The 19,674-nt window shown below is 39.6% G+C and overlaps 1 protein-coding gene and 1 pseudogene across 3 annotated transcripts in view; both read left to right on the forward strand.

Moving 5' to 3' along the window:
* Positions 1 to 19,674, forward strand: part of TMOD3 (tropomodulin 3) — an 81,953-nt gene that overhangs the window by 57,881 nt on the left and 4,398 nt on the right. For all 3 annotated transcript variants that reach the window (XM_038009984.2, XM_008016593.3, XM_038009985.2), the window contains 5 exons: positions 1,075 to 1,164; positions 6,519 to 6,649; positions 9,438 to 9,545; positions 12,869 to 13,012; positions 14,585 to 14,729. In XM_038009984.2, the coding sequence (XP_037865912.1) occupies positions 1,075 to 1,164; positions 6,519 to 6,649; positions 9,438 to 9,545; positions 12,869 to 13,012; positions 14,585 to 14,729 (618 nt within the window). The remainder of the gene's footprint in view (positions 1 to 1,074; positions 1,165 to 6,518; positions 6,650 to 9,437; positions 9,546 to 12,868; positions 13,013 to 14,584; positions 14,730 to 19,674) is intronic.
* Positions 19,250 to 19,349, forward strand: LOC119628146 (U6 spliceosomal RNA; annotated as a pseudogene).

Consider the following 19,674-nt stretch of genomic DNA (forward strand, 5'->3'; position numbering starts at 1 on the left):
TTGAAAGTCTTTCTAAAAATCTTTCATCAGCTGGTGCTCAGCTAGAAGCTGTCCCATCTGAACACCGAAAAAGAGTCTTCAGGGTCAACTGCTGACCTACTTTATCAGAAGACTGAGAGATGAGTAACTAGAAAGTAGATTGAAACAGTCAGTCCTGAGCTATACTCACCACCTTCCCAACTTTTCTGAAGTGTATATGAAACACTCCAAACCTCTCTATTATTTTCATTATTGCCAATTTCTTATCTAGACCAGTATCTTCCCCTCCGTACCCATGTACGACCTACTTTCCTAGATAGAAAAGTGTGATGCATGGGGAGTTCTTCATACCAAATAACCCCAAGAACTATTAAGTTTGAATGTAGCACTGATGGTCCTTTGGGAAGGACCTTGGAAAGGGACAGGTCAAGGTGTGATGCCACAGCCAGAGCAGGAGTCTTTGCGTTGAGGGACTGAGGACTGACAGATCTGTAAATAGTACATTCATCAGAGTGGAATGAGCCAAGGACATCCTCTGACTTCTGCCTTATTTGTACACAAGGGCATCAAAAACTAAAACCAAATTTATTTTTCCTCCTGTCATATTTGAAGGGTGCTCATATTCTTACATACAAGAACCTAATACTTTAGTATTTTACTCTTAACTGGAGTCCAAATGCAAATTAATGACATGAGATTAACATACATTAAAATATGAAGGTTAAGTTGAAAATCTGCTTTTTGTCACATGATGTTCCTAGAAACCTTGTGAAATTAACGGCAAAAATAGATCCTTTCCATTTTCTCTCTTAGCCACCAGATGGAGCTAAGCATAGATTTACGTTCAGGATTAGGCTGCCTCCAACTCTGATTTTGGAAATGTGGGGAAATGTAAATTTAGAAATGTGGGGAAAAATAATAAGAGTATTGATGAGAATGAGATTGTAGGTGATTTTTAATCATTTTGTTCTTCTGTGTGTGTGAGATCTGTAATTTATAGGAAAAGGTCCAGAGAATATTAAAATTATTGATAGAAATTTTTAATTGTAAAACTCTTCATGTTTAAAACAATAAAAACTTTCTTTTTCTATACAGCAATTCTTGGGATGCACAATTTGATAACGAATACACAGTTCTGTAATATGACGGGAAGTAGTAATGGTGTTGACCAAGAACATTTTTCAGGTGAGTACTTAAAATGCTTTGTGAATTCTAATCATTTATTAAATGTATTTTGTTTTCGCCTTGTGTCAGCTTAAGTATTCACATACTAGATGTTATATATATGTACTTGAAACCTGATATTTCAATTGAGTGGTATTAACCAAGAAAGACATTGAAAATAGAGTACTAAATATTTTGTGCTTAATGGGTCAGCAAATGTAGTAAGAACCACTCTACCTCACTAAATAATAACTAAACAGTATAAAAGCTAGTCAAACTTGGTTTTGTTGACATTTTATTATCACTACTACTAATTTTCAAGAAATAGGTAATAATACTTACAAAGAAATTACATTATAAAATCAGATTCAGGCGATACCACAAAACTATTCAACCCCTAAACCTTTCAGTCTGCTGTGAAGTATTATATAGCCTAAAGCAAAGCTTTTCAGAAATTCACTTATAGGGGCCAGGTGTGGTGGATCATGCCTGTAATTTCATTTTCTGAGGCTGAGGCAGGAGGATTGCTTGAGTCCAAGACTTCAAGACCAGCTTTGGAAATGTAGACCTCCATCTCTACAAAATTTTCAAAATTAGCTGGGCCTGGTGGCACATGTCTCTAGTCTCAGCTACTTGGGAGACTGAGGGGAAGATGGCTTGAACCCAGGAGATTGAGGCTTCAGTGAGCTGTGATCACACTACTGCACTCAAGCCTGGGCAATAGAGCAAGACCCTATCTCAAAAAACAAATAAAAAATTCATGTATAGGGTGTTCTTAAATTAGCAAGGTGATACATGCCTTTGTAGCACATTTAAACAATACATAAGTATTTATGGGAAGAAGTAAAAGTGTTTCTGTCTGCAGCTGTCATGCCCTCTGCTTACCCAAACAGCACCCTGTTAAAACAATTTTGTATATACCCTACCAGACTTTTCACTGTTTGTACTAATGTATACATGTTATACATAGTCTCTTGTTTTTTACAAAAAAAAGGGATTATACTGTAAATATTTATTGCAAGTTAATTTTTCAGTAATAATTCTATTAGCTAATTTTTTTTCTTTTCTTTTTTTTTGGAAACAGTCTCCCTCTGTCACCCAGGCTGCAGTACAGTGGCACCATCGTGGCTCACTGCACCCTCCGCCTCTCAGGTTCAAGCACTTCTCCTGCCTCAGCCACCTGAGAATCTGAGATTACAGGTGCACGCCACCATGTCTGGCTAATTTTTTTTTTTTTTTTTTTTTTTTGTATTTTTAGTAGAGACGGGGTTTTGCCATGTTGGCCAGGCTGGTCTCAAACTCCTGACCTCTGGCGATCTGCCCACCTCAGCCTCCCAAAGTGCTGGGATTACAGGCGTGAGCCACTGTGCCTGGCCAACTAAATGTTTTTGAATGCTTACTGTGGGCCATGTTGCGTGCACAGCTCTTGGACGTGGAGTACTCTCAGCCTTCAAAACAGTTCTATGAAATAGATATTATTATCTTTAATTTGCATGTGAGAAAGCTGAGATTTTAAAATAATTAAGTAACCTCAATATTTTACACAAAGTCAGTGGTAAGGATTTTAACCCGTGTTATATAGTATATCACTTAGCAGTGGACCATGTTTTCTAGTCAATATGTATACATCTACCTCATTCAGACATGTGTATAACATTGCTTTTTACGATGTTTTGCAATTTGACCATCCCCCTTCTCATTTTTCAGTTTTTATTGTAGAAGTGTTCAAACATACATAAAAGAAGAGAGAATAATATATTATTACCCAGCTTCAGCTGTTTTTTAACATTTGCCAGCCTTGTTTTATTCGTCTTCTGTCTCCCTCCCTAGCCCTTCTACTTTTTTTCCTGAAGTATTTTAAAGCAAACCCTGTTCATTTGTACTACATCACCTATAAATATTTCCATATGTGTGTCTCACAAATAAAGGCTTTTCTTTTAATGTAATCATGATGCCATCATCAAAGTTTAAAATTTACAGTATTTTCTTCATATCATGTAATACCCAGTCTGTGTCCAGATTTCCTCATTCTCTCCAAAATGTCATTTCATTATTGACTCAAAAAAGGTTACACATTGCATTTGGTTGGTTGTCTTTTTAGTCTCCCTTAATTTCTTAACAGTTCTTCTCCCCAACCTCTTTCCTTTTTTTTTTTTTTTTTCCTTTTTTCTTTTTTTTCATGCCATTTATTTTTTAAGAAACTGGGTTATTTTCCATAGAATTTTCCACATTCTGGATTTGGCTGATTTCAACCTTATGGTATCATTTTATGTTTTTCTATCACCTGTTTCTCCGTAAACTTTTAGTTCTAGCGGCTTGATGAGGTACAGGTGCAGGTCCCTTTTGGCAAGAATGCTTCATGGGTGGTGATTGAATCATATTAAGAACTTAGCTTATCAAATCTAATCCTTCCTCTTTGGGGGAATGAGATTGATCACAGGGTTCAAATGTAGGCAGCCTGATCCATCCTTTTTAAGTTTCCCATGAACCTTTTGCTTAATAATTCCTGCATCCCATTGACTGGATTCATTATTTCATTAAGGTGCAAGACTCTCGAGATTTCTTTCCCCATTCCACACATCCTGTGGTTTTATAAAATTAGAACTACTCAATTTTGCATTCAATGAGGAAGTTCTTCCCTAGCTGTCTTAAAGACTACCTTGCTGAACTCAAGTGAGAGGGAGCCCACTCTCTGTTGTTGAGCAGAGCTCCATTAGGAAGCTTTTCCTTGTCTTGAACCAAGTTCTGCTTCTTGGCAATCTATACTTGTTCTAACCCAGCCTTTCAGAACAGCACTAAATTTGTCTCTTCTCAGCTTCTACAGGATAAATCTGAAAACAGCTAGCATAACTTCTTTTAATACGTCTTCTCCAGACTAAATATATTCAGATTTTTCACCCTACCTCAGGAAAGTAATTTTCAAACCTTTATCTAAGTTGATCTCTTCAAGATGCTCTGTATGTGTGTGTGATATTTGAAAGTAACAAGATACCCTTAATGGAATTTATTGGATAATCAGTGCACCCTGTCTCAAGATGAGTTTTGCTCCTAAAATCTAGAGGAAGGCAGGAAGGAAAAAAGCCAGATAGTAGTCCATTTTGAACCCGGTCAGTCTTTCCATGTCAATTGCTCTTACTCTTTTGTGATCATTCACTAGTTTGTGAGCCTTTTGTGGTCTTTGACTTGAATGACCACAAAAAAGTAATGCTTTCCCCAGAAAATGTATCCATAAAAGTTTACCTGTTATAGTTGTTCATGGACCCCCACACACAGGCAGCAGAGCACAGTGATCTCTTGAAAGGGCTCAAGGATTTCAGGGCCCCTGTTGTTCACATCTGAAGCATCATATTCCTATCGTGTGGGTAGCTGAGGTAAAGATTAGGGAGTGAGAGTGAGGGAGGGCAGTAAATTTTGGAGACTCTGTCTCAGTAGCTCTTCCGTGTACCTTTACCTCCTCTCTCTCTCTGCTCCTTATTCCCACCCTCCTTCCTATTCCCTCTTTCTCACAGAAAGTTCTCCCTACTTTCCCACTGAAGAGTACTCCCCATGGGAGGAAGAGGTAATGTGCCGTCCCATCACCTTATTCTTCTCATTTAGGCTATATTTCTTTAAGTCTGTGATTCTTACTGCCTTTATGCCAATTATCAGTTAAATCTCAGAGAAATGATGAGATGCTAGATTTTATCATACGAGTACTTTATCTTAAATATTGCTAAAAACAAATGGCATCATCAACTTGTGCTATCAAATATATTTGAGTGGTAAAAATATCTTGTAATATACTAAGACAATGAAAATATTTATTTTTGAAGACTGATACATGGCAAATAAATTAAATATTGAATATGTTTGGTATTTATATTCAGTAAAATTTTATTTGGATGCCTTAAATGTGTGTCAAGGCCAGGCGCAGTGGCTCATGCCTGTAATCCCAGCACTTTGGGAGGCCAAGGCACGCAGATCACTTGAGGCCAGAAGTTCGAGACCACCCTGGCCAACATGATGAAACCCATCTCTACTAAAAATACAAAAATTAGCCAGGCATGGTGGCACACACCTGTAGTCCCAGGTACTCGGGAGGCTGAGGCAGGAGAGTCAGTTGAACGTGGCAGGAGGAGGTTGCAGTGAGCCAAGATCACGCCACTGCACTCCAGCCTGGGCAACAGAGTGAGACTCCATCTCAAAAAATAAATAAATAAATAAATAAATAAATAAATATGTGTCAACACATAAAGGATCTTTTCGGAATTGTGGGGCTGAAACTTTTAAATCTGTCCCCTTGAATAAATATGTGTGTATGAGAGAGAGAGAAAGAGATGTTACCAAGTGAATATCTGCATCCACTGTAATAGTATCAACTCCAGGCCGGGCGCGGTGGCCCACGCCTGTAATCCCAGCACTTTGGGAGGCTGAGGCGGGCGGATCACGAGGTCAGGAGATTGAGACCATGATGGCCAACATGGTGAAACCCCGTCTCTACTAAAAATACAAAAAATTATCCGGGGCCGGGCGCGGTGGCTCACGCGTGTAACCCCAGCACTTTGGGAGGCCAAGGCGGGCGGATCACGAGGTCAGGAAATCGAGACCATCCTGGCTAACAATGTGAAACCCCATCTGTACTAAAAATACAAAAAATTAGCGGGGCGTGGTGGCAGGCGCCTGTAGTCCCAGCTACCAGGCAGGCTGAGGCAGGAGAATGGCGTGAACCCGGAAGGCGGAGCTTGCAGTGAGCCGAGATTGCGCCACGGCACTCCAGCCCGGGCGACAGAGCGAGATTCCGTCTCACATATGCACATATACACCATGGAATACTATGCAGCCATAAAAAAGGATGAGTTTGTGTCCTTTGTAGGGACATGGATGCAGCTGGAAACCATCATTCTTAGCAAACTATCACAAGAACAGAAAACCAAACACCGCATGTTCTCACTCGTAGGTGGGAACTGAACAATGAGATCACTTGGACTCGGGAAGGGGAACATCACACACCGGGGCCTATCATGGGGAGGGGGGAGGGGGGAGGGATTGCATTGGGAGTTATACCTGATGTAAATGACGAGTTGATGGGTGCAGCACACCAACATGGCACAAGTATACATATGTAGCAAACCTGCACGTTGTGCACATGTACCCTACAACTTGAAGTTTAATAATAATAAATAAATTTAAAAAAAAAAAATTATCTGGGCGTGGTAGTGGGCGCCTGTAGTCCCAGCTACTCGGGAGGCTGAGACACGAGAATGGCGTGAACCCGGGAGGCGGAGCTTGCAGTGAGCCGAGATAGTGCCACTGCACTCCAGCCTGGGTGAAAGTGCGAGACTCTATCTCAAAAAAAAAAAAGTATCAACTGCTGCTCTTTTCATTTATCACTGCAGATGTGGTCAAAGGTGAAAAGATTCTTCCAGTATTTGATGAGCCACCAAATCCAACCAACGTAGAAGAGAGTTTGAAGAGAATTAAAGAAAATGATGCTTATCTTGTTGAAGTTAATTTGAATAATATAAAGGTAAGTGTGCTAGTCAGAGTGGTTTTGTATTGCTTTGAGTCGGCTGAACCTAGGATGAGAGCTGGGCAGTTGATAAAATAGTCTAATTCTTTCTACTTTAAGGTAAAGTTTTTGCTCTTACCAGTATGCTAATGTAGGTTTCTTCATATTTTAGATATTGAAGTGTTATGGTATAGTATTTTCTCACTTGCTTTTTGAGAAATTTATCATCTAAAAATGTAAACCCTACAAACTGTCAGAATAAATCTCTCGGGTTTTCTAAATACTGCCTGCTTCTAAGAACATTTAGCCTCTTGGGTCTTGCTTTTGTAAAATTTGGTTCCTTAGCTAGGTATGGTGGTGCATGCTTGTGATCCCAGCTATCTGGGAGACTGAGGCTGGAGGATGGCCTGAACCCAAAAGTTTGAGACCAGCCTGTGCAACGTAGTGAGACCTGCCACCGCCCCATCTCAAAAAATAAAACCTGGTTTTTTTTGAGGTAAAATTTAAATATGGTAAAAAATCTCCCTTTTAATGTACAGGTCTATGAATTTTGACAGGTGCATACAATTTTGTACAACCACCATTACACTCAAGATGTAGACTATATCTGTCACTGCAGAAGTTCTCTCATACCCCTTTGTAGTCATTCTCTGCCCCCCAGCTCTAGCCCCTGACAACCACTGACCTATTTTCTTTCCCTATCATTTTGCTTTCTCCAGAATGTCATATAAATGGAATCCTATAGTATGTAGCCTTTGGGGTCTGACTTCTTAGCATAATGCATTTGAGATTCATTCCTGGTGAGTGTGTCAGATACGCTGCAGTTTGTTTATCTGTTCATCAGTTGGTAGACATATGGGTTCCTTCCAGTTTGGGATGGTTATTAATACAGCCACTATATACTTTCACACACAGGTTTTTGTGTGAATATGCTTTAAATTCTCTTGAGTAATCACCTAGGAATAGGCTTTCTGGGATCTTACTTTGAGTTTTAAACAATGCAACTCTTCCCTGGAGTAAGGAAAGAAGAAATTAGGAGGGCATGGGGTAATTAATCACCGAAGAGTAAACTCAGATTATCTAGATATTAGCCATTGTGTAAAAGCTTCATTATAAATTCCTTATTTTAAAACTTGATTTTTTTGAACTGGGGGACAAGGGGAGGAGAGCATCCGGAAATCACGAGCCTAGGGAAGAAAGCCTTTGTGCTCCTCTAGGGAGTAATCCTTCCTGTGAGTGGAGGAAGGAAAGCCTCAGAGAAAGCTTATATTCATAGTTGATTACTCACTTTTTTGTTTGTTTGTTTGTTTGTTTGTTTGTTTTTTGAGACGGAGTCTCGCTCTGCCGCCCAGGCTGGAGTGCAGTGGCCAGATCTCAGCTCACGGCAAGCTCCGCCTCCCGGGTTTACGCCATTCTCCCGCCTCAGCCTCCCCAGTAGCTGGGACTACAGGCGCCCGCCACGTCGCCCCGCTAGTTTTTTTGTAGTTTTTAGTGGAGACGGGGTTTCACCGTGTTAACCAGGATGGTCTCGATCTCCTGACCTCGTGATCCGCCCATCTCGGCCTCCCAAAGTGCTGGGATTACAGGCTTGAGCCACCGCGCCCAGCCTGTTTATTTTTTTGTTTTTTTGAGACAGAGTCTCGCTCTGTTGCCCAGGCTGCGATCTTGGCTCACTGCACCCTCTGCCCCGCCCCACGTTCAAGCGATTCTTGTGTCTCAGCCTCCTGAATACCTGGGATTACAGGCACCCACCATCACACCTGGCTAATTTTTGTATTTTTAGTAGAGATGGGGTTTCACCATGTTGGCCAGGCTGGTTTTGAACTCCTGACCTCAAGTGATTTGCCCACCCTGGCCTCCCTAAGTGCTGGGATTACAGGTGTGAGCCACTGCACCCGGCCTATTTTAATTTTTTTAATTTAGTCCCTGTGTATCCCTTTCTCTAAATAAACAGTAATGATCTGAAAATAACCAGGCTAAGGGGAATTGAAGTCTCAGATACTACTGAGAGAAACCAGCATCTTCAATACTTTATTTTCTCTCCTTCAAGTAGTGTAGGGTTAATCTCTCTTAGTATTTGTAGCTTAAACTAAGTGAGAACAGTCTGTCTGCTTCAGGAATCATACTCCATCAGAGATGGGCTCCTTCATCTCTCTCCTTGTAGAAAAGTAAATCCACTTTTATTTTCATATAAAAAGAATAATGAAGGCCGGGAGCGGTGACTCACGCCTGTGATCCCAGCACATTGGGAGGCCAAGGAGTGTGGATCACCCAAGGTCAGGAGTTCGGGACCAGCCTGACTAGCATGATGAAACCCCATCTCTACTAAAAATACAAAATTAGCCAGACCTGGTGGCGCATGCCTGTACTCTCAGCTACTTGGGAGGCTGAGGCAGGAGAATTGCTTAAACCCCGGAGATGGAGGTTGCAGTGAGCTGAGATTGCGCCATTGCACTCCAGCCTGGGCAACAAGAGTGAAACTCCGTCTCAAAATAAATAAATAAATACATACATACATACAAAGAATAATGAAAGGTGAGAATAGTGAGAATTTTTTTAAATCTAAGTGCTAGAGAAATGGTGTTATGTGCTCTGCTCTGAGTCAGTAGTTTATGCAAATGCTCCATCATAAATAAGTCAGATAAATGTGGAGAAAACTGCATTATTTGTTTTCATTTGTAGACTTAATTCTTATGAGTTTGTATAACTTCTGAATTTTAAAGCAAAAAAAAAAAAATTTGATTAATGGAAACTAAATATAATGAAAATTGAAATGTAATGATGTTTTATATTATTGTCTTTCAAGAATATCCCAATTCCAACCCTAAAAGATTTTGCAAAGGCTTTGGAAACCAACACACATGTGAAATGTTTCAGTCTTGCAGCCACCCGGAGCAATGACCCTGTTGCTACTGTAAGTAAGCTACTTGAGAATATCAAAATTATGACATACCCAGGGTGTGTTAAAGTGGTGACTTTTATGAATGAGATTTACCCCTTTATTTTATAGTTAATCTTTTAGCTCACTATTAGGCAGTGTATTACTTACCACCTTTTTGTGTTTATTTTTTCCTGTATTTCCTTCCTATGAATTTTCCCCCCTCCCAGCTTCCCCCTCCTTCCTATGAATTTTTTAAAACATAAATGGAATCATGTAGTGTATGCTGTTCTGCAACTTGATTTTTTACTCTACGTTTTATCTTTAAAGTTTTGTTGTATCAATACATAGGGATCTACCACATTATTTTAACATCTTCAGAGGATTCCATTTATGGATCCTTAGTGGTGGATTTTTGTTAAATGCTTTTGCTGTGTCTCTTGAGATGATCATATGGTTTTTGTCCTTTATTCTGTCAATATGGTATATTGATTGACTTTTATATGTTGAACCAACCTTTCATTCCTGAGATAAATCCCACTTGATCATGGTATAAACCTTTTGTTTCACTTGGCTTTGAGAATATCACTCACTCCATTGGGGGCTCCCCTTACCTCAGTGGACAGTCCTTCTTAAAGCCCTGAACTGGTTTCTCCACATCTCTTCAACTTCTAAATATTGGAACGGCCCAGAACTTGGTCCTTCTTTTCTCAGTCTATATTGACTTCCTGGGTAATCTCAGAAATATATATATTATCTGCATATGCTTGCTGATGCCTCCCGGTGTTGTTATCTACAGTTTGTATCTCTCTCCTGAATTCTGTATTCATGTTCAGCTACCTCCTCAGCAGCTTTACTTGGATGTCTAATTTACATCTTACATGTAAGTCCTTAACCAAACTCCTGACTTCCATCCTGTGCCTGCTTTTCTCTGCTCTTTTCTATCTTACTAAATGCAATTTCAATCTTTAATTGCTCAGGCAAAAAAAAATTATAATGGAATAATTCTTGACATCCCTTTCTTGCAACCTTAAACATACCTTTAGCCCTATCTTCAAAATATTTCAGAATCCAACCACTTCTCACCATTTTCACAACTACAACCTTGACCCAAGCCACCATCTTTTCCCACCTGGATTATTGCAACAGCCTCCTAATTGAGTTACCTTCATCTGTTTTACCTACCCCAAAATCAATTCTTTACATAGCACTAAGAGTGATTCTTTTAAACTTAAGTTAAATTATCTCATTCCTATTCAGAGAACCCTCTAGCAGCTTCCCATCTCATTAAGAGTAAAAATCAAAATCTTTCAGTGGCCTTATAAGGCTTCACATAAGTCAATCTCATCTCCTTTACTTGCCCTTTCTTTCATTCTACTCTAGCCATACAGCCTTCTTCAACATGCCATGTGGACTCCCAAATCAGGGCCCGTACCTTTGTTCTTTCTGCTTTGAACTTTCTTCCTAAAATAATCCACATAACTTCACCTTATCACTTTGACTCTTTGCTCAAAAGTCACCTTCTAGGTGAGGCTTTTCCTGACCATGCTATATAAAATACCAACCCCACTTCCACCCCCAGTACTCCCCCTCTACCCTATTGTGCCTTTTTTCTTTTTACCCTCTAACATTGCACTTTGCTTACTTTTATTATCTGCGTCCCTCCCCAACTAGAAGGAACATTCTGCCAGGCAAGGACCAATATGTTTTATTTCTGAATTTCTAGAACAGTGCTAATCAAATAATAGACCATCAGTAATATTTGAATAAATGTATGGATAAGGGATTTGTTCCAGCTCACATAGCTAGTTGTTGCTAATAGAAAGGACAAGTATGTAGGTATCAGCCACAGTTTTTTGTAGTATCTCTACCCCCTATTGCCTTTCCTTTAACTTTAAGCTTGGTCTTACCCATATTTTCTGTAGTTTAAGCTTGCTTTTAATTCCCCATACGGGGCTGTTTTATATAAACTCATGATCGTTCTTTTTTCTTTCTCTTTCCTTCCCCTCCTTCCTTCCTTTCTTCTCTCTTCCTACCTCTCTGTCTCTTTCTCTTTCCTTCCCAGTCTCCCTCCTCTTTCTTTTTTCACTTGTAGGCTTCTGTTAATTAATCAATATGGTATTTATTAAGCACTGAGTCAAATGTCTAATACTGTGCCGTATCCTATGAGAAGTGAAACAGAAGCAGATTGAAGACATACCATTACTTGAGGAATTTAATATGTCATTAGCCCCTTCTTCTCAATGGCCTTTGTGCTCTTCTGGTTCTGGTTATCTGTGTTCTTTTCTGGCCTTCTGCCTTGACCACTTTTTTGGCCCCTGCCTTGGAAATTAGTACATAATTTACCCTCATTTTGGCTTCACATGGTCCAGCTACAGCAAGACCCAAATAAGAAAAGATGTTCCAGGGACATTGATGAAGTTGGTCTGACACAGAAACTGAAAGAGTGAGAGAGACAGAAGAAAGAAGCATGAAGTAGGGAATGAGGAGTAGAGAATGTCACCAACAGGAAATTACACGTGACCAAAAAATCTAAAGATTATGACAGGGTGCATATGAAAAATAGGTACAGGCCAGGTGCAGTAGCTCACAACTGTAATCCCAGCACTTTGGGAAGTCGAGGTGGGTGGATTGCTTAAACCCAGGAGTTTGAGACCAGCCTGGGCAACATGGTGAAACCCCATCTCTACAAAAAATACAAAAATTAGCCGGGCATGGTGGTGCACAACTGTAGTCTCAGCTACTCAGGAGGCAGAGGTGGGAGGATCAGTTGAGCCCAGGAGGCAGAGGTTGCAGTGAGCTGTGATCATGCCACTGCACTCCAGCCTGGGTGACAGGGCAAGAACTTGTCTCAAAAAAAAAAAGAAAAAAAAAAGAAAAAGAAAAGTAGATACAGTCATCCATGGGTTCAACCAACTTCAGATCAAAAATATTTGGGAAAAAAAATTCTATGGATTTCTAAAAGCAAAATCTGAATTTGCTGTATGCCAGGTACTGTGTTGAATCCACAAAAATGAAATGATGTGTAGGCATTGTATTAGGTATATTAAGTAACCTAGAGATAATGAAAAGTATAAAGGAGAATGTGTGCAGGTTGTATGCAAATACTATGCCATTTTATATAAGGCAGTTGAGCATCTGAAGATGTTGGTATCTGCAGGTGGTCCTGGAACGAATCCCCAATGAATACTGAGGGACAACTGTACCTGTGAGAGCTATGGGCTACTGTGTCAAACTGAAACAACTAATGACAAACATTAAGGCAGTTATGTTAATTAATATATTTGTTTATGACATGTACAATATGTAGTAGGTACTATATCAAATTTTCATCTCTTAATATTTTCTTTAATTTCTAGGCTTTTGCAGAAATGCTGAAAGTGAACAAAACTTTGAAGAGCTTAAATGTGGAGTCCAACTTTATCACAGGAGTTGGGATTCTGGCACTGATTGATGCGTTAAGAGATAATGAAACCCTGGCAGAGCTCAAGATTGACAATCAGGTCAATGTTCTACAATAATAACGTCGAGGAAGCTACAGCCCACACTGCTATGTAGGGCTTGGCGACTCAGGATGGGGATGGGAGGTGGGCTGTCAGGGATCCCTGTTGAAAGATTCTGGGCTGAATGGAGAGCGGACATTTGGGGTATCTAGAATATTAGTGTATATAACAGTGTATACAATGTAAAGGTGTATACTCTCCCTAGATCATTTTAAGAGAATTTAGATGGCTATCTAGTTTGAACTGAGAGGACTTTTACCTGTGACCTAGTCCACCTTCCAGTTTTTCAGCTCTGTGCTGGCAAGGTCCACATTGTAGGGTCTTTGTAAGTAAGAGGCAGAGAGATACATGTTAGCAATGTTTCCATCCAGAGTAGCTATTAATTTTTTTATTTGAAAAAATAACTCCAGTTATTTGAAAAAATATTTGGTAAATGTCTCCTTCAGTCCTTCAAAGTAAACAACTTTTGTAAACTATGAAGGTAGAAAAGAGGATTATGTCTTAAAATTTAACCCAGTGCTTCTTAATCCATGTTTTTAATTTTTTATTGAGATATAATTACATACAGTAAAATTCACTTTTTTAAAATATACAGCTAAATGGTTTTTAGTATATTTGTGGAGTTTTGCAGCCATTACCACTAATTCCAGAACATTTTCATTACCTCACAAAGAAACCCCATACCCTTTAGCAGTCACTCCCCATTCACCCCTCTCACCAGGCTCTGGCAATCACTCATCCACTTTCTGTTTCTTAGGATTTGCCTATTCTGGACAGCTTGTATCTGGGGAATCAAACAATATGTGATCTTTTTGTGACTGGCTTCTTTCACCTAGCATAATGTTCTGGAGGTTCATCTGTATTGTAGCATACATCAGTACCTCATTCTTTTATGACCGAATAATATTCTATTCCATTTGGGGTGTGTCCACGTATGGGCCACTAGAAATAATACTGCTATGAACATTCATTACAAACTCTTACATGGACATAGATTTTCATTTCTCTATATAGCTAGGAGTGTAATTGCTGGGTCACATGGTAACTCTATGTTTAACTTTTTGAGCAGCAGCCAAACAGTTTTCCACAGTAGCTGTACAATTTTACATTCCTCCCAGCAATGTCCTCATTTTTCCACATTCTTGTCAACACTTGTTATTATCTATCTTTTTTATTATACTTATCCTAGTGGGTATGAAGTATATCTCATTGTAGTAATTCACACTTTTTTGATGTCTGTATGATCATATTACTGAACTTTAAAAAGTTTATTTTGTGTGTGTGTGCGTGTAAAGTTCCAGTGAGGCTGTGGTGATGATGGGGTCAGTGGGTGAAATCAGCTTCCTGTGACAAACATTTCTTAGCTTTAAGTGACCAGTTTTCTACAACAAGCAGTTTGTTCTCAGTTACAAATCAGTCCTTGGAACTACTGAACTATGTATATGTTGTAGGAATTGGGAACATTTTTTAAAGAGATCAAAGAATCAGCATGTGCCTGAATGTCTTAATTTACCTAGAAAAGCATTTTGATCTAGTTTATTAATATTGTTCTTTTTTTTCTAATTATTCCAGAGGCAGCAGTTGGGGACAGCTGTAGAATTGGAAATGGCCAAGATGCTTGAGGAAAATACAAATATCCTTAAATTTGGATATCAGTTTACACAGCAGGGACCACGAACCAGGGCAGCTAATGCTATAACAAAAAACAATGACTTAGGTAAGACATAGACAGTATCGATCGAGTTTCTGGGTTCTATCATAAGCTAATGTATTGAGGGAACTTCTTTCCCTCTTAAGAATAAATTCTAACAAAGAAGTTATTTGGCCTTTGTTTCTAAAATCCGCATGGTCCTTTTTATACCGATTGAATTCTAGTTCAATTAAAGTGAGGGTGTTGTGATGATGGGGTCAGTGGGTAAAGTCAGCTTCCTGTGACAAGCATATTTCATAGTTGTAAGTAACCAGTTTTCTACAACAAACAATTTGTTCTCGGTTACAAATCAGTCCTTGGAACTATTGAAACAAAGATTTCAACATTAAAGGAAAGTTTTTTGCCCTTTTAATCAAATAGACCCAGGTAGAAATTCAGTTTTATATGATAGAATATGGAATATAGAAATGTATAAAATAGAGAATAATTTTATTTCTCACCCAGGTTTTTTGTTGTTGTTGTTGTTGTGAGACGGAGCCTCACTCTGTTGCCAGGCTGGAGTGCAGTGGCCCCATCTCAGCTCACTGCAACCTCCGCCTCTGGGGTTCAAGCGGTTCTCCTCCCTCAGCCTCCCAAGTAGCTGAGACTACAGGTGTGCACCACCATGCCCAGCTAATTTTTGGGTGGTTTTTTTTGTTTTTTGTTTTTTTGGGTTTTTTTTGAGACAGAATCTTGCTCAGTTGCTCAGCCTGGAGTGCAGTGGCATGATCTCGGTTCACTGCAAGCTCCACCTCCCGGGTTCACGCCATTCTCCTGCCTTAGCCTCCCAAGTAGCTGGGACTACAGGCGCCTGCCACCACACCCAGCTCATTTTTTTTTGTATTTTTGGTAGAGACGGGGTTTCATCATGTTAGCCAGGATGGTCTCGATCTCCTGACCTTGTGATTCACCCACCTCGGCCTCCCAAAGTGCTGGGATTACAGGCGTGAGCCACCGCACCTGGGCCCTCACCCAGGTTTTACAGTCTGGTATGTAGGTGTTTGCTCATCTTTCTAACAGGACTGTTGTGGAACTGTCTTCTCACTGCATACATCTAGGTCAGTAATCTCTCATTCTCCTGTGGTTCCTATTTAATTGCTTGAGGCTTGTGGCTTCTGTTTGAAATAGACTTTCCAGCCAAGGCTCAATTAAAGAATATGGTGCTTAGAATTTTATTTCTACATGTTTCCAAAAGTTGATTCTTTTAAACTAGGATGTTTGCCATTGAAGTATTTTTAAAGATGCCTTTTAGAAAAGAAGTAAAACAAGACTTCTCAAAAGGAGTGACATTTCAAAGTGTTGCCATTCTCTTAAGCTTCAGCCATATTTGAGTTTGCATTCTGTAAAAGTTTCTGGAGCAGGAAAAAAATAGCACTTCATTTCTTTATTCCAGATCACTGTGGAAAATATTAGCTCAAACTCTTTCTGTCCTTTGTATCACTATGGTTTCCCAGAGGAGATGTTAGCTGCTTGCTTTTGAAAATAGAAAATTGGTGTGTTTTGGTGTATTGTTGATTCCAAATGTAGTTTGCAAAGTCATGCTAATTGTTTTAGTATTGGTTCAGTAGTTAGCTTCTATTTTTTCCTTCAGGCATTTAATTTTGCTTCTTAGAGCAGTGTTTTAAGAGAACTTCATAAAATTCTAGCTGGACTTCATAAATAATTGGAGAGGTTTAAAAACACATACATTATTGGCTTAAAATGACTTTCTTCACCCAAAAAAGTTGGTTGACCAGGGCCTCACGACCATCACATAACCCTACTTTGATGGATAGTGAAGCCAAGTGCTCTGTTAAATGTTTACTATGTTCTCATTAGTGCACTACACAGCCACGAGGTACTGATACTGTTGTTCTCCTGTTATGCAGGATAAGTTGAGGCTCAACGAAGTTAACTAACTTGCCAAAAAACACACTACAGAAAAGTGACAGAGCAAATTTCCTTAGAGATTCTGATTTAGTCTATGATGGGATTCGGGTTGAAGTCATTTCACACTCAGAAACCCTGGCTTGTTTCTCCAGTGTTGAGTGGATATTTGAGTGTCTGAGTTCATCATTGTTATACATCTCAAGCAGGTGTGCCCTGTATGTCTTCTACTTAACACAGCATTTGTCCTATTTTTTAAATTGCCTTTTACTCAGAAAATTAATTATATGTAATAGTCTTATTTCCAAAGACTATATGCTTTTTTAGGGCAGGGACTATGTTGTTGGCAGGGGCCATGTCCAACTATTGAATCCCAACTCTGTTAAAACCATGCCTGACACACAATAGGTACTTAAGAAAACTGGATTAAGTGAATAAATAAGTGGTAGAATTTGAACTCTCTCAAAGTTACAATTTTCTGGTACCTAAATGGCCATAAACTAAGCCAGAAGTATCCTCCATTTTTCCTCTCCTTGGAAACCAACTTAACAAGCCCCAACCAGCTCTGTTACTTACCTCCCTCCAGGAGGCAGGTGATTCTAGCAACTGGCCCTCCAGGAGCAGTACAGTGAATGCCCAAAAATGTCATAGCAGGGGTGCTGACCTTTGCAAGGCTTCAGCAGTTGTGCTTTTTTGTGAAGCCTGTTTTGGTAGGCACTTTGCCTGCATTTCTGTAAGAAAAGAAATGTCCAGTGTTAGAGTGAGGGAGATTTGGGCAAATGCAAGATGGTGGGGCAAATGAAAACCACTTCCTACACTGCTTTATGTTGGCACTGAGCAATTAAATAGCTGTGCACAGTGGGGTGTTATAGAGGAAGAGAAGGCCATGTTGAAGAAGCTGTGTTCTGACCCAAAGCAGAATCGAGAGAAAGCAAGCAGCTTTGTGCTGGGAACTCTGTAGACTCCCACTTAAACGCTGTTTCATTCTGATCCAAGCTACATTTTCAGACGTGGGTCTCAGGCATGAAATGACAATAAACACATTCCTGGATAGGGCAATTATAGATAAAAGTTCAAATTTGAGAGCAAGCAAGTTATTTATATGCTGATGACAGCCTGTGGATTTTAAGAACTGACTCTCATATCATGATGCTGACTCCAGAATAAACTTTCAATAAGTACTTGTTGTTTAAAGCTAACATTTAAAAAGTGATATCAGCAGATCAAGGCTGGGTGCGGTGGCTCACGCCTGTAATCCAAGCACTTTGAGAGACCCAGATGGGTAGATCACCTGAGGTCAGGAGTTTGAGACCACCCTGGCCAACGTGGTGAAACTAAAAATAAAAAATTAGCCAGGTGTGGTGGCAGGTGCCTGTAATCCTAGCTACACAGGGGGCTGAGGCATGAGAATTGCTTGAACCCAGGAGGCAGAGGTTGCAGTGAGCCGAGATTGCACCACTGCTCTCCAGCCTGGACGACAGGGTGAGACTTTTGTCTTTTAAAAAAAAAAAAAAAAAAAAAAGTGATATCAGCAGATTTAAGAGGGAATGTTGGTAGAATACACTAAAATTACATGGTTAAAGAACTTGGATTTATTTGGATTTTATGCAGTTTGAGAGCCATTAGAGACTACTGAATACATGATTAAGATACTTAAAAAAAAAAACAACTGCCCTTATTGCTCTTTTAGAGTTAGAAAATGAGGTTAGTTAGGACATTCGCAATTAACTAATGATGACGTATTGACAACTTGTATCAGTGGAGTGTGTTTTGGAAAGAAATTGGACCAGATCCAAAGAATTGTTAAAAGGGCAAAATTTATAAGCCTGCCATGTAGAGGATGAACTGAGGAATTGCTGGAAGGTAACAGGTGAGCACCAGGTGAGAAAGAGGAGGCAGAAATGGCCCATTGCCCCATTGTCCTCTGCTGTGCACACAGTGGCAGCAGCTTCTCATTCTTCCACTCAGCTTAACTTCTTTTCAGCTGTATACTCTGACCTCTGCCTAGTAGATAAAGATGGAAAGTCTGAAGACCATGTTTTCTGACATACTGGTCTCAGCAGCCTGATATGTACTACCACAAAAGAGATAATCAAAGAACAATACTTGAAACTTGTACAGAATCTCCTGGGCATATAGTTCTTTTTCACCTTGTAGAGGGGGCTTTTATCAGATCTTTGAGTTCTGATTTTGATAACATCGTTCCCTCTCTCATTGTTTTCTTAGTCTCAGCTATTCATTGAAATAATTCTACCTACTCTCCATCTCTCCAGCTAAGAAGTGTCACAGCTGTAACAGCAAAGAGGTTCTATGGTATACATGCAATATTCTATTTACCTTTGAGTCTCACATTACTATCTTTACACTAGCTAACTACATATTCCATTTTGTAGACCTTTTTTGTTTGCTGCACTCTGTCCTTTTTTATAGCATGCGTTTTAGCATCTTAAGTGGTATGCCAATAACATCCAAACCCTGCTGCAATTCAAAATTTTCTTTGAAATGTTCTACCCTAAAGAATTATCTGAAGTTTGTCTTTCAGACATTTCTATATTTTTCAGAGATCTGTATACATGGTTTGATATTTGAGGGTTCAAGTCTCCATTTAATTTTTTTTTAATACTTCAGTGAACACATGAAACTTGTCCTTGTTAGCATAGATTAAAATTAGAGTCAGTTGCTTGCTTTGACAGCACATACACTAAAATTGGAACGATACAGAGAAGATGAGCATGGCACCTTGCAAGGATGACACACATTCATGAAGCAATCCCTATTTTTATTGAGTTCTGGCAAAAAATAAATAAATAAAATAAACTTAGAGTCGGGCAAACTTAATTAGATAAGTATAAAAATGTTTGTGGGAACCTGATACTTTAGTCCTTCTGGTTTTATTTTCAAGCGAGCACCCAGCCTATGGCTGAACAAGATTTTATATACGTCATCTGAACGTGTGGTCTTATCTATTAAAGGCTGACAAACAGAAGCCAGCAGTCAGAGTAGCACAAGAGTGGAGTGTCTATGGCCTGGCCAGGACACCAGGTACACCTGTTGGCTTCTAGTTCCTCTGTCAAACAGCCAATTTAGGCCAAAATACATACTGCAG

Source organism: Chlorocebus sabaeus, chromosome 26 (assembly GCF_047675955.1).
Source record: "Chlorocebus sabaeus isolate Y175 chromosome 26, mChlSab1.0.hap1, whole genome shotgun sequence".
NCBI classification, from domain to species: Eukaryota; Metazoa; Chordata; class Mammalia; order Primates; family Cercopithecidae; genus Chlorocebus; species Chlorocebus sabaeus.